At 39.1% G+C, this 12971-nt stretch overlaps 1 protein-coding gene and 1 pseudogene across 4 annotated transcripts in view; both read left to right on the top strand.

Moving 5' to 3' along the window:
* PARG (poly(ADP-ribose) glycohydrolase) overlaps positions 1–12971 on the top strand; it is a 143044-nt gene that overhangs the window by 80423 nt on the left and 49650 nt on the right. For all 3 annotated transcript variants that reach the window (XM_081158508.1, XM_081158509.1, XM_081158510.1), the window contains exons 10-12: positions 1653–1732; positions 7103–7163; positions 12473–12548. In XM_081158508.1, coding sequence (XP_081014634.1) covers positions 1653–1732; positions 7103–7163; positions 12473–12548 — 217 coding nt within the window. The remainder of the gene's footprint in view (positions 1–1652; positions 1733–7102; positions 7164–12472; positions 12549–12971) is intronic.
* On the top strand, positions 3454–4887 carry LOC308567149 (calcium/calmodulin-dependent protein kinase type II subunit gamma pseudogene; annotated as a pseudogene). Its single transcript has one exon. The product of its transcript is annotated as a calcium/calmodulin-dependent protein kinase type II subunit gamma pseudogene (transcript).

The raw sequence follows: 12971 nt of genomic DNA, 5'->3' as shown, positions 1-12971 counted from the left end.
TTATGAAATATGTGAAAGTTGATGTGATTCTACACATAGCTGACCACAGGTAGAAACTAGGGATACTTTTATGTTTGGGGAAATTATTTCTTAAGGTCAACACACATTTTCTTCTCACAATGCAGCAGTTCTGTGGAAGAGGAACTTTTGCCCCTTAATTGAATTGTATAGAACATGAATTCATCTCTGAGAAAAATCGGTGGCTGCCTTATATTAATACTGCTTCCTTCTACTAAGTAGTAAACCGAGAAAGGGATTTTGCAATGAATTCCCAAGGTATTCATTTAGTAAATCATATTTATTTCATACAGGATGTTTAATTAAACTGCCAAGTGGCTTCTTCATTCTATCATTTTGATTTAAACAAACTCTGTTCTGGTTGACATTGCAGAAGAAACTAAACTGAAACCCACACTCTCAAAGATCCTTTCTTTCTGCAGGGAGCTGGATTTTTAAGAATATTTATAATAAACATTTTAGAAAAATAAGTTCTCTTAGGTGAGTAAAAATTATTACTCAGTCACTATTCTTTTAAAAATTGGTTAGATTTTGTGAAAATGCTTTCTGCCATTAGTTTTCTTTTCAGGAAATAACTATTCAGATAAATTGTTTTCTCAGAAATTGACCCTGAATGCAGTATTTTAGATCACTGAAAACAGGTCATTTGAAATCTGCATTTCCTTCCGTTTTCCTAATTCATTTTATTTGCTCAATAGGATTTTCTCATGGAATTGGCTTTTTCCTTTCTGCATAGTTATATAAGCTTGCTTTTCTAATGAAATTTTTACCCATTTGACACTTGGTAAAGTGAACTTTTACTTGAACTGTTCTGGTTTTAAAGCCAGGACCTATGACTAGAGGTATATAAATAATACCTCTTCACTTATAGCCACAGAATTTCTCGGTAAATTTTAAATGCTTTTGGAAAAGTAGATCTCATGCTTAAAAACATGCTTTTGTGATTGAAATCTTTTAGTGAACTACTTACTCAGGTCTGTGCTTCTAAAGCCCTGCTTTTCTTTCCTTGGGATAAATTGCATAATGTGTTACCAATAACAATGCTACATCATTTCAGAGAAAACTAAATTAAGTAGTGCAGTCCAGGCTGCTGGAAACTGGGTGACGTAGGGTAGGCACTGTTTTAGTTGCCATGCAAAGCGTGTATTTGTTTAATTATCAAGGATTGGTCATTCCTCCAACATCTTGTCACACACACTTGTCATTGTCCCAGTCGTTCTCGCCTCCCCCTTTGCCTCCCCAACACAAACAGTCGTGTGGATTATTTTCAGATACTATTTTTGTTCAGTCATTTAACTATCTAGTAATGTTGTGGATTATAAATAGTATTTGCCATTGGGAAAATAACTGAGCATTAACTCACTGGGTTAATTGACTTTGGGGAACCAGATGGTGCCTTGTCCCTGGAGGAAAGTAGACAAGAGAGACGGAATTGTGAGCGCCATCTGACTTGGACAATTTGTAAAGAGCCTGGTTCTAGTTGGTTTCAGTCCTCTCTGGATGCCATTTGAATCCAAACAGTTTTCCAGTTCTCTATTATTACAGAATTGCTTTCTGAAAGAATTACTTCTTTTATTACTTGGTAGTCATATAGATTTAGTTCTTTGTGAATCTTTATTTTTGGTCTCTTTCAGGTTGTTTGAAGGACGTTCCTCAAGAAAACCAGAGAAGCTTAAAACGCTCTTCTGCTACTTTAGAAGAGTCACAGAGAAAAGTAAATTCCTTTCATTCTTACTATAATTTTTATCACTGATGGGGACAGTTCAGATCAAGAACATTTTGTGTTCAAAGGACACCTTCCTACCCAAACCAAATAATTCAATATTATAATCTAAATTTTATATGTGTGTGTGTGTGTGTGTGTGTGTGTGTATAAATGTGTGCCATGAGTGTGTAGGAGTTTTATATATTCTGAAACTAGACCAACATAACCTACCATAATTTGTTCTCATGAATAGAAGCAAATTAATACTTTCAAAACAAAGTATGTTGACCAGGAAATACATTTTTGGTGTTCTTTATTTAAAGAAGCATTGACTATTGCAATTAGTTTATTTGTAGTCATCAACCAGTTCATTGTCTTCCTACAGACCCCTCTCTTTTGTGTCCCCTTTAAACCTTTTGTACAGTTCTTATAAAGCAGTGTTTTACTTCATGTTCACATGTCTGTCTTCCTCTGTTGAACCTCAACCATCTTGTTTCCTCAGAGGCTAATTGTAGCACTTGAGGCACCGGTAAATATCTAACCAGTGCTCTTAGTGACACTCATCCTAAGAGCTGGGTGACTACAGGCAAGTTTCTTAACATCTCTAAGCCTCAATTTCTTCATCTTAATAGAATGATGATAGTTATCTCATAGGCTAGTTGTAAATATTAAGTGAGAAGTTACATGCTTAATAAACGTTAGCTGTTATCAATGGGGGGCTTTTCCTGAAAGTGGGTTATAAAGAAAACCAAAACATCTCAAAAGTTTGTTTTTGCTAAAAAGGGCAAGTCAACTCTGGTCAACTGAAATGAGTTCTTTTCAGTTTTGGTTGTCCAGGTGTAGGATTGTCTTAAAGCATATCGTTTAATCGTTTAAGGTCTTTTTTCCTCACACCCTTCCTTTAGTAAGGAATCTCACATTATAGTAGGCGTGCTGGATACCCCCACATCTTGAAGATATTGCTACGTGGACGTTGTTCTTTTTTCTTTTTCTTTTTAATGGAATCAATTGTTAGGATTTTGGAATTTAAAGGGAAAAATTATATGCTGCTTTGTCTGAGGGTTATTTATTTCTTAGCTCATCAGTTTTTAGTTTTGTGCTCTGTACTGAATGAAACATTAAGGCAAATGAAGACTCAGACTGATACATAAAACTAAATTAGAATTTGTAATACTTCATTAGAAAAATGAGTACATTTTTTGCTATTCTAAATCTAAGTAGAATGAATTTCATTATTATACCTAAGTAATTCAGCGTTTACTTTTCTGTCCCTGGAGTCAAATCATGTATGTCTTCTCTAAAGGCTGACTTGCCTTTCTATGTTTTAGGATTTTAAATAATTTGAGAAAAAAAATAAAGTTTTGTTTTTTCAACTAGAAATTTATAAACCATCCTAAGTGGTAGCAATCAGTCACACTAAAAAGGAAATTATAATTAGACACTTCATGTTCTGGCTTTTTCACTATATATGGTAATTTAGTTCTTTGTAGAAATATAGTGAAACACACTATAGGTTTTCAGAATGTAAAGTTACAGGCTTAAGGAGGAAATACTAAGTGGAATAAAAGAGGTTTGCAGTTTAATGATTACTTTACATAGAAGTTCTAGAGTCTACTGAATAGAAGCTATAGAGATGTATTTAGGCCTCCTCTTGGCCCCTGGGCGGGGCAGCAGTGACTGTGCACCCACGTTGCTGTGGGCTGCATCGCTGGGTCCACCCGCCCTCCTGCATGGCCACAACTGCCACCTGCACCCGCTTCACTGACAACTACCAGCTCTTTGAGGAGCTCGGAAGGGTGCTTTCTCTGTAACCCGAGGGTGTGTGAAGAAAACCTCCATGCAGGAGTATGCAGCAAAAATTGTCAATGCTAAGAAGTTGGTCTGCTCAGGATCACCAGAAACTAGAACGTTAGGCCTGGATTTGCCAACTTCTGAAACATCCAAACATTGTGTGCCCCCATGACACTATTTCTGAAGAAGGATTTCACTCCCTGTGTTTGACTTCGTTACTGGCGGAGAGCTGTTAGAAGACATCCTGGCCAGAGAATACTACAGTGAAGCCGATGCCTGCCACTGTATGCATCAGATTCTGGAGAGCGTTAACCACATCCACCAGCGTGACATTGTCCACCAGCACCTGAAGCCTGAGGACCTCCTGCTGGCCAGTGAAAGCAAGGGTGCCGCAGGCAGCTGGCTGGGATTGGCCTAGCCGTCCGGGTACAGGGAGAGCAGCCACCCCAACTTACTTGTCCCTTGAGGTCTTGAGGAAAGATCCCTATGGAAAACCTGTGGATTTCAGGGCCTGTGGAGTCATCTTGTGTAGTATCCTGGGGAGATGTCCCCCCTCTGAGATGAGGACCGACACAAGCTGTATCAGCAGGTCAGGTCCGGAACCCATGATGTCCCATCTGGAGTGGGACACTGTGACTCCTGAAGTGGAGAACTGATGAGCCAGTGCTGACCACAAACCCTGCAAAACGTATCACAGCGGACCAGGCTTTCAAGCATGCATGGGTCTGCCAGCGGTCCACAGCGGCGTCCACGATACATCAGGAGACTGTGGAGTGCTTTGCAAGTCCAGTGCCCAGAGGATACTGAAGGGTCCCATCCTCATGACCATGCTCACCACCAGGAACTTTTTAGCCACCTAAAGCCTACTGAACAAGAAGTTGGATGGCGGTGTCCAGGAGCCACAAACCACTGTGGTATGTAACGCTACAGATGGGATCAAGGGTTCTACGGGGAACTGCAGCACCGCCACAGAACATGAGGATCTCAGAGTGCGAAAACAGAAGGAGATCATTAAAATCATGGAATGACTGATTGAGGCCATCACCGAGATTTGTGATCCAGGCCTCACTTCCTTTGAGCCTGAAGCCCTTGGTAACCTCTTCGAGGGAATGGATTTCCATAAGTTTTACTTCGAGAATCTTGTGTCCAAAAACAGCAAGCCCATTCACGCTACCTTCCTGAGCCCACATGTCCATTTGATTGGCGAGGACGCAGCTTGCATCAGCTACATGCACCTCACCGAGTACGTTGATGGGCAGGGTCCACCTTGCACCAGCCAATTGGAGGAGACCTGTGTCTGGCGTTGCCGGAATGGCAAGTGGCTCAGTGTCCACTCTCAGTGCTCAGGCACCCCTGCTGCACCGCTGCAGTGAGCTCAGCCACAAGGGGCATTAGGAGATCTCAGCTGGAGGCCAAACCTTTGCAGCCAGTAGCTCTGGAGAGCCTGAGTGACGGCAGCAATCCTGTTCATTTGCGGTTTAAAACAAATTATAAAGCCCACCCGCTTGCCCTTCATGCCTGTCTGCTATACTGAGGTGTTTTACATTTAAGGGAAAAAATTATTTTTAAAAAAATGGAAAAAGAAATGTATTTAAAGTACCATATATTTCATCAAATCTAGGATGTTGTAGTTGTAGGAAGTGCCATTATGTTACATACCACTAAGAAGGAAAAAACACTCAGGATGGGGAGTCATAGGAGACCTCTGACAAAGCTGGTACACCAGAAGTCTGCACCCTTAGTCTAAGGGTGAATGAGGAGCTAACATGGCTGTGCAGAAAAGGAACAGTAAACAAACTGCTCTGTCAACCTTGGCACTGGGTCGGGGCGGGGGGGATCTCCCCTGAGAATTTTAATCAAGTTTGGGGTCCGAAGTCATATTACCAGTATGATCCACAAAAGCCTGAACAGAGGACTTAATTCAAACTGTCCTCAGGTTGGTGGTGCTCTTGGGTAACAGCAGAAGCAGATGCACATCCTGTCTGGAAAAATTTGACTTTATTCCAGACCAAATGCAATGGCTAGATACCTTGGGCTATGAAAGATGTATTCCATTTTCAGATATTTAATACATGAAAAAAATGTGCTTTTACAAATGATAAAATATAATTCCATCAGGACCAAACTTTTGAGTGTTGCCAAACACCAATATTTGTAATGAGGATCTTGAGACTGATTTTAAAGAGCTTTCTGAATTAAATTATTTTCAATATAGTTTTAAATAAAGTATCTTATAGATGGAGTATTTAAAAATTAATGATTCATATGCAGTATATATTTTGATTTATTAAGGGAAATATTTAATCAACCAGAATAACTTATTCTGGCATGAAAGGTACCTTTTTATGGAAAAAAGGTAATAGGCATGCTCTCAAGGTGTTTTTGTTATTAATTATATCTGAAGAACCGTATTTATCTGCCTTTTCTTGTGCTTTGCCAGCACTGTTCATTTATGAATTTTTTTTTGGTCTCTCCTAGTGTATATGAAGGACATTTAATGTTCTTACTTCTAACATTAGTTTCCTATTAATAGAATTATTTTTCTCTAGTGTTTGAATTGTTTGACTTCTTACTTGTGAGTTCTAAATAGGCTATCCATTTGTCTTAAAGATAGACACCTAAAGAATAGTTTATAACTCATTTTAACAAAATTCTGTTTTTTAATATAAATACTCCATATGATTTTTGAGTTATTACTGCTTGTGACTGAAAGCAAAGTAGAACATCCACAGGAATGAAATGATTGCTAAGCTTTCATTGAAACTCTGCTACCATTATCACTAATAGTTTCTGACATATCTCTCTTTGCTTAAGAGCTTAAAAAAAAATAAAATAGAAGAAAACAAAAATGGCCTGGCCTTTTTAGTTTATTCCTTGATTCGAATCAAACAAATTACTTTTGGTCAACTGATTTATTTGTTGCTTTTGCTACTAGTTAAAAAATAAAAAATAAACCTAACCAAAAAGGATCTTATCCTCTAAAATTTACTGCCTTTTGATCTCTTGTGTGTATTCCTACTTGAAAACTATGTCTGTCTTCTCTGACCATTTAGAACACAGTAATTCCTCCTTCTGGGTAAGGCACCTTATAAGTAGAGCAATTGCATATCGTCTAAAACCTGGATTTGGCTGTGTCACCTCCAAAGGCATTCCAGCAATTTTCATTTTTTAATCCTAGACATTTTATTTCATTATAAAATACATAAATGTGTATACATTCACCAGTTTTTAGGTGTAAGATTCTTTGAGAAGGAGTCTACAAATTAAAATTATGTTTTGTCTTTATTGTGTAAGATACACCCATTACGCATCTTTCCCCCCAATTATTTTTTAAAAGTGTTTGCAGTTTAGAAAATGTCACTAAAAAATACCAGTGCTCACATTCTCCTGTTGTGCTGTTGTTTTGTAGTGTTTTGTTTTAGTGAGGACTTATCCTACTGTAAGGATTATGTTTTAAGTCAGTCTTCTGTGTATTCCAAAACTAGTTGTATAGCCATTGTTAGACCCATTCTTTTACTGAATGTATGTATAATCTTTTCAAAATCATAATTTATTTTAAGTGTGTTTTTTCTTTTATTGCTTTTGTAGAACCTACTGGGTTGGTGACATTTACAAGACAGAGTCTTGAAGATTTTCCGGAGTGGGAAAGGTAATGATAAAAATAACTCAAGAAATCTTAGAATTAGGAGGACTGTTTTTGCCATGAGAGGGTTTTATTTTATAGCCCCTGGAAAGATGTTTTTCCAACCTCTTAAACCTTGCTGACCAACTATTTTGAACCATAACTCTCCCATGTGGCTGGCTACTTTGATCAGCAATGTGTTTAAAATGACTTAACTCGTCAGACACCCGTTATCTCATGACCAATCAGCAAAGTGTTTTAATTGCCTTTTCCTGGGGAGTTTTTTCTCATAAGCGACCCATTGAGAGCTCTCATTGTTAAAAAGTTTCTGCCTTTTGAATCTACGTCTGCAGCCCTTTGACTTCTACTCTCCTGCCTTCGTTTTGTCTCCTGAAACAAAGTCCTGTTAGAATTCAGGAGTTGTGTATGTGAAGAAACTAATATTAAATGGAGCACCAATAACTAATGTTCCTTTTTACCCTCCTGTTTTGGTTCGTGTTTGTATTTTATGGCTTTTCCTCCTAGAGAACAAGATTGGGGAAAGTGTTTTATTAAACTGAATTGTAAATAGGAATGACCTAGAATCTGCCTGATAGATGAGAATTTTGAGGTTTGTCTGTCCATGTGTCCTATTGGCAGATTTTGTGAAAGTAGCTAATTTACTGTTTTGTTCTTATTATTTATCTACAAATACTGAGGAGAATAACCAATCTGAGTTCATCAGATTTGTAAATTTTCTAGTGTCTGGGAATAGTTAACACGTTTCCTACTCTAAAGTCTCCAAAGCACCTAAAGTAGAATGGATCAACCTTTTTGTTTTCAATATGTTTTCATTGATTTCCAAGAGAGGAAGGGAGAGGGAAAGAGAAACATCAATGATGAGAGAGTCATTGATCGGCCGCCTCCCACTCACACCCCTGCTGGGATCGAGCCCACAACCTGGGCATGTGTCCTGACCAGGAATCGAACCTCGATCCCCTGGGTCCTAGGTCGATGCTCAACCTCTGAGCAACGCTGGCAGGGCTGGATCAGCTTTTTCAGTGCTCATGTTAGACATACAAAATGTGTATTTTGATTATGCATTCTTGTTAAACAGTGCCTACCATTTTCACTTCCCAATAATTTTTTTTTACTCCTCACCTGAGGATATGTTTTTATTGATTTTCGAGAGGGAGGAAGGGAGAAGGAGAGAGAGAGAGAGGGTCAGGGTTCCTTGCGTCCCATACACATCAGACCGGGGATTGAACCTGCAACCTTTTGGTGCACGGGACGTTGCTCCAACCAACTAAGCCACACTGGCCAGGGCTAATAATTTTTATTGCAGTTTGTAATTGTTTTGTTTGAAATTAGTAAGGGAAGAGACTCACTTTTAAGGGGGTTAACCTAAGAAGGCACATCTGCTTAGGTGGCTTTCCCGTGGTGTTTCATTCATCAGACATGTTTATTTGTGAGGCGAAAGCCAAACAAACTTACTTTAGGAGGCTGACTGCATGGCCGAGATGATTACTAATAGAGGGGAGTGGTGAAAGACTGCGCACCTGAAGAAAAACAAAAGAAAGGTGTGCCAGAAAGGAAGAGAACAGGTACAGCATTTTGGAATCCTGGCTTAGTAGAGATGAAAGGGACCCCAGGAAGTCATCGGGTGCAGCTGCCTGCTAAAAATACTATCAGCTCTGTAACACTTGTGACAGATGGGGACTAGACAGCTTCAGTGGCGGGAGGCTCACAACTTCACTCAGTCGGCCGCTTGTGTTATTATCTAACAATTTCATTTACTAAAAAAGTCTGGCTGTGCAATAATCCTCCTCCCATTCCTGGTTCTTCTTTCTAGAGCTACAGTAAATAAATTTAATTTTCTTTAACTTTCAGCCTTCCTTCATGTATCTTAATGCTTTCTTGATTCACCATACCTCTAACGATGCATACAGGTATATACAAACCTTACTCATTTCTTCTATTTCACATATAATATGAATTCTAAGTGCTCTATCTCTGCTGTTTACATACCCCAGACCATTGACCCCTCTTAAAATATGGTGCTTAGAACTATAAGTAATAGTGTGCTCTGTTATCTGCCCAGGCCAGAGTACAGAATGGTGCCTTTCTTAGCTCTTCAATTAGTCTGTAATAGGAATACAGATGTTTTGTTCCCATCACTTAGATATAGGTTTTATAGGTCATTCAGAGGGCTTGTTTTTAATTCAGCTCAGGCTCTCCACTCTGCATTTGACATTTATTTGGCACTAATGTGAAAGCACACTCATTTATACATTACCATCTGGGAGTGAAGAAATAGGTCAAAATGCAGAGAACTGCAAGGCTGTTGTGTCCGTGAGATAATTTTGCCCCTAAATAAGATCAAGATCATTCCCCTTAACTTGGATAGATAGAATTTAACTTGGTAACCTTTGTTTTAGTTCTCTGTTTTGTTTTAGCTGCCTCATAATGAGTTAGAGGATATATTAATATCAATCTCCCAGACTCCACGGAACCAGAAACATGCATTCACTTACAGAGGGAGGGTGAGGAAGAGATGAAGATTCTTGGTGTTTCCAGGAGTAAGGGGCTAAATGGGTGCCCCTTTTAGGAAGTTAGAGGCTTTTCTGATTTCCAAGCTTCTGACATGTTACAGTTAACCCTTTGATTATCAGTAAATACCTTAGCTAGGCTTTGTTAATTAATCATAGAGAGCCAGAATAAGCTATGTCTTTGATTCCTGGTACAGTGGAATGGAGAATATTCTGGGGCTAGAAGAGGAGACCTGTCAGGGAGTTGGAAGATGCTTTAAAAAAACAAAAACCCAGTTTCCAGCAATTTCATGATTTTATTGAGAACTGTACTCTAAGTTGACAGCTTTAGTCATGGAGAATTGTTAATGATAGTTGAGATTTCTGTTTCGAAGTCCTGACTGACAAGCCAGAGGTTTCTAGATCATGCTTTATCTTTTCAGTAGTATCCTCACAGGTGGTCTCCCTGTTTTCTAAGAGAGATTTGCAAAGTAGTTTTTCTAAAAGTATAGCATCCTGGTTAAGAATGTGAACTGTTCATTGATTTAGGCTGCCTGGGTTTAAATCTTTATTGCTTCATTTACTAGCCTTGGGCTTGGGCAGGTTACTCAAATACCTTCTGTGCTTTGTTTTCCCATCTGTGAAAGGAGATAATGATAGGGTTGTTGTGAGGGTTAAATGAGTTAATGCAAATTAAGCTCTTAGAATAGAACCTATACTGAATCACCTTCTGAGTTTAAGACTGGTCAGTCTGAAATGTTTTTGGACTCATCGAAACCAGGAAAAAGCAAATCACAGTAAGTAAATAGTAGTTCCTCAGCTAAACTGTTTTTAAAAATATATGATTTTTGCCATGGCCAGTGTGACTTAGTAGTTAGCAGGAGTGGAGAACTCCCGGGCTGTGGGCCGTATATGGCCGTAGAAATCCTTTGGTCTGGCCCTGCCAGGCAACTGTAGGCGGGATCCAAAATTCGATAAATCTAGGAGCTTTTTTTTTTTGCTTTTTTAAAATTCTCACCCAAAGATATTTTTTCCATTGCTTTTTCGGGGGGGGGGGGAGACAGAGAGAGAGAGAGAGAGAGAGAAACATCGATTAGTTGCCTCTGGCACGCACCCCGACTGGGGCTGGGGATCGAGTCTGCAACTGAGGTATGTGCCCTTGGCCAAAACTGAACCTGGGACCCTTCAGTCCGCAGGCCGACGCACTGACCACTGACCCAAACTTGCTAGGGCTAGGAGCTTTTTTCATTGCTAATTTTTAAGTTGATAATTTTGTATGGCCCTCAAATGATGTTATAAATATCCAAATGGCCCTTGGCAGAAAAAATCTTCCCCACCCCTGAGTTAGAGCATCGGCCACGCACCAAAGGGTTGGGGGTTTTATTCCCAGTCAGGGACGCACACCTGGGTTGCAGGTTCGATCCCTGGCCCAGTACTAGCGTATGCGGGAGGCAACCAATCGATGTGTCTCTCTCACATCGATGTTTCTCTCTGTCTCTCCCTCCGACTTTCCCTTCCACTTTCTCTAAAAATCAATGTACAAAACTATCCTCAGGTGAGGATTAACAACAACTATATGTGTGTGTGTGTGTGTGTGTAATTGTTTTAAAAAACATATAATTTCCCCTCCCAAAAAAAATCAGTGCCACCCTTGTATGAGTTAGGGATTTGGATTTCATCTTTTATATTCTATTATAATTTATATATTTATTCAGTAATCAGGGGGAGCGTCTAAGGAAAAGTGCCATCATCAAATGCTACTTATAAAATGGAATTGGTTTTTAATACAATGTTGTAAGCCAGATAAGGAAGAAAAAGGTTTTCCTTGACCCTCTTTAGTTCCTCGGCTGGGTCTGAAAATTAAACTGACCAACGCAGATTAACAGGAGAAAAGCATACAGATGTATTTTATGTAAGTTTACACGACATGGGAGCCTTCATAAGGAAATGAAGACTCCAGAAACAGACGTGCATGTGCTGAAGAGGAGACAGTCGTGGGTGGGTTAAGGAATACGAAGCAGTTGTAGTAAACGGGGAGACCACATGCCCCTTTGTCTTTGTTAGGATTCTTTCTGGGTTCCCTTTGTGTTCGAAGATAAGGACGCTTCTTTCTCCTGGATATAAGGAGGGTACCTTTCCCATGAGCGTTTTGTGAACTGTTTCAGCGAAGAAGGGAGGTTCAAATGACCTTTTTGCTTCTGCCATTTTCTCAGATCTCTTCAGCTTAAAATATTGAATATGCCAAGGTGTGGCGTGTCCTGAACTTCATAAATACCTCAGTGACTATGGTTTATGAAAATGAAAGAAAATAGTTGTGACTCACAGGGACTAGGTTCATCTGTCAACTTTATTAATGTAAAAATACCATAGAAAAGAATTTCTGTGGCATGTATTTTCATCAAGACCCCCCCCACACACACACACTTATCAAACTAGTGAAATAGAGCCTATCTGAGAATCTCATGAATTACCAAATTTTTCTTTATTGTTCCTTAGGTTGTCAACTCTGGGATAATAATAAAATTTTATAGATCTTAATTCTTTTCCTTTTTTCTTAAGCTTTTCAACTCCTAAAGAAGAGGAACTTCAATATTTTGTAGGGGAAAACAGGTTTCAAAGCAGTATATTATATCATTTTAATTTAAAAATGTATATTTGTATATTTGAATTAGAAAATGTTTGAATGCCAAGAATGTTAACAGTAGGTATCTGTTTCTGGCTTTCGAGATTTGGAATGGTTTCAGTTTTTTTGGAAGCTAATTTATATTTTCTATAGTGAAATACCTGTCATTAAAAAAATAAATAAGTGAATATTTTTTTAAATTGTAGATGTGAAAAACCTCTGACTCGACTGCATGTCACATATGAAGGTACCATCGAAGGAAATGGTCAAGGCATGCTACAGGTGGGTGAAGCACAGCAGCCCGCTGCTGTTTGGGACTCATGTCCAGCTTCTGACAGCAAAGGGAGTTTGAAAGCTGTTTGTTTATCTTCTAAGCTAATTTAATGCAAAGAAGCATGATAGCAGAATGGAGAAAAACACCAAACAGATCATCTTGACAGCTGCGATAATATTGTTACTTGCCAACGTACATTCTCTGTTTCTTACATGAGCCTCTTTAAGAGCCTTTGACAGAAAATCCCAAGATCTGGACAACATCGGGCCTCTTGGTTCAGACATAGATTGTGGATTGACAGTGGATGAAGTTCCCAGGGTGTGGTCTTGACAAGCTGTCACCAGACATTTTGTTTTTTCTTTAAAGGCTCTTGCTCTGCCCTAAATGATGACCAGCTTGAGATGTTTTTCTGCCACTAGACCTTGTTTAGG

Source organism: Miniopterus schreibersii (genome assembly GCF_964146895.1).
Source record: "Miniopterus schreibersii genome assembly, chromosome: 14".
Taxonomy (NCBI): domain Eukaryota; kingdom Metazoa; phylum Chordata; class Mammalia; order Chiroptera; family Miniopteridae; genus Miniopterus; species Miniopterus schreibersii.
This window is presented reverse-complemented; position numbering and strand designations above follow the sequence as displayed.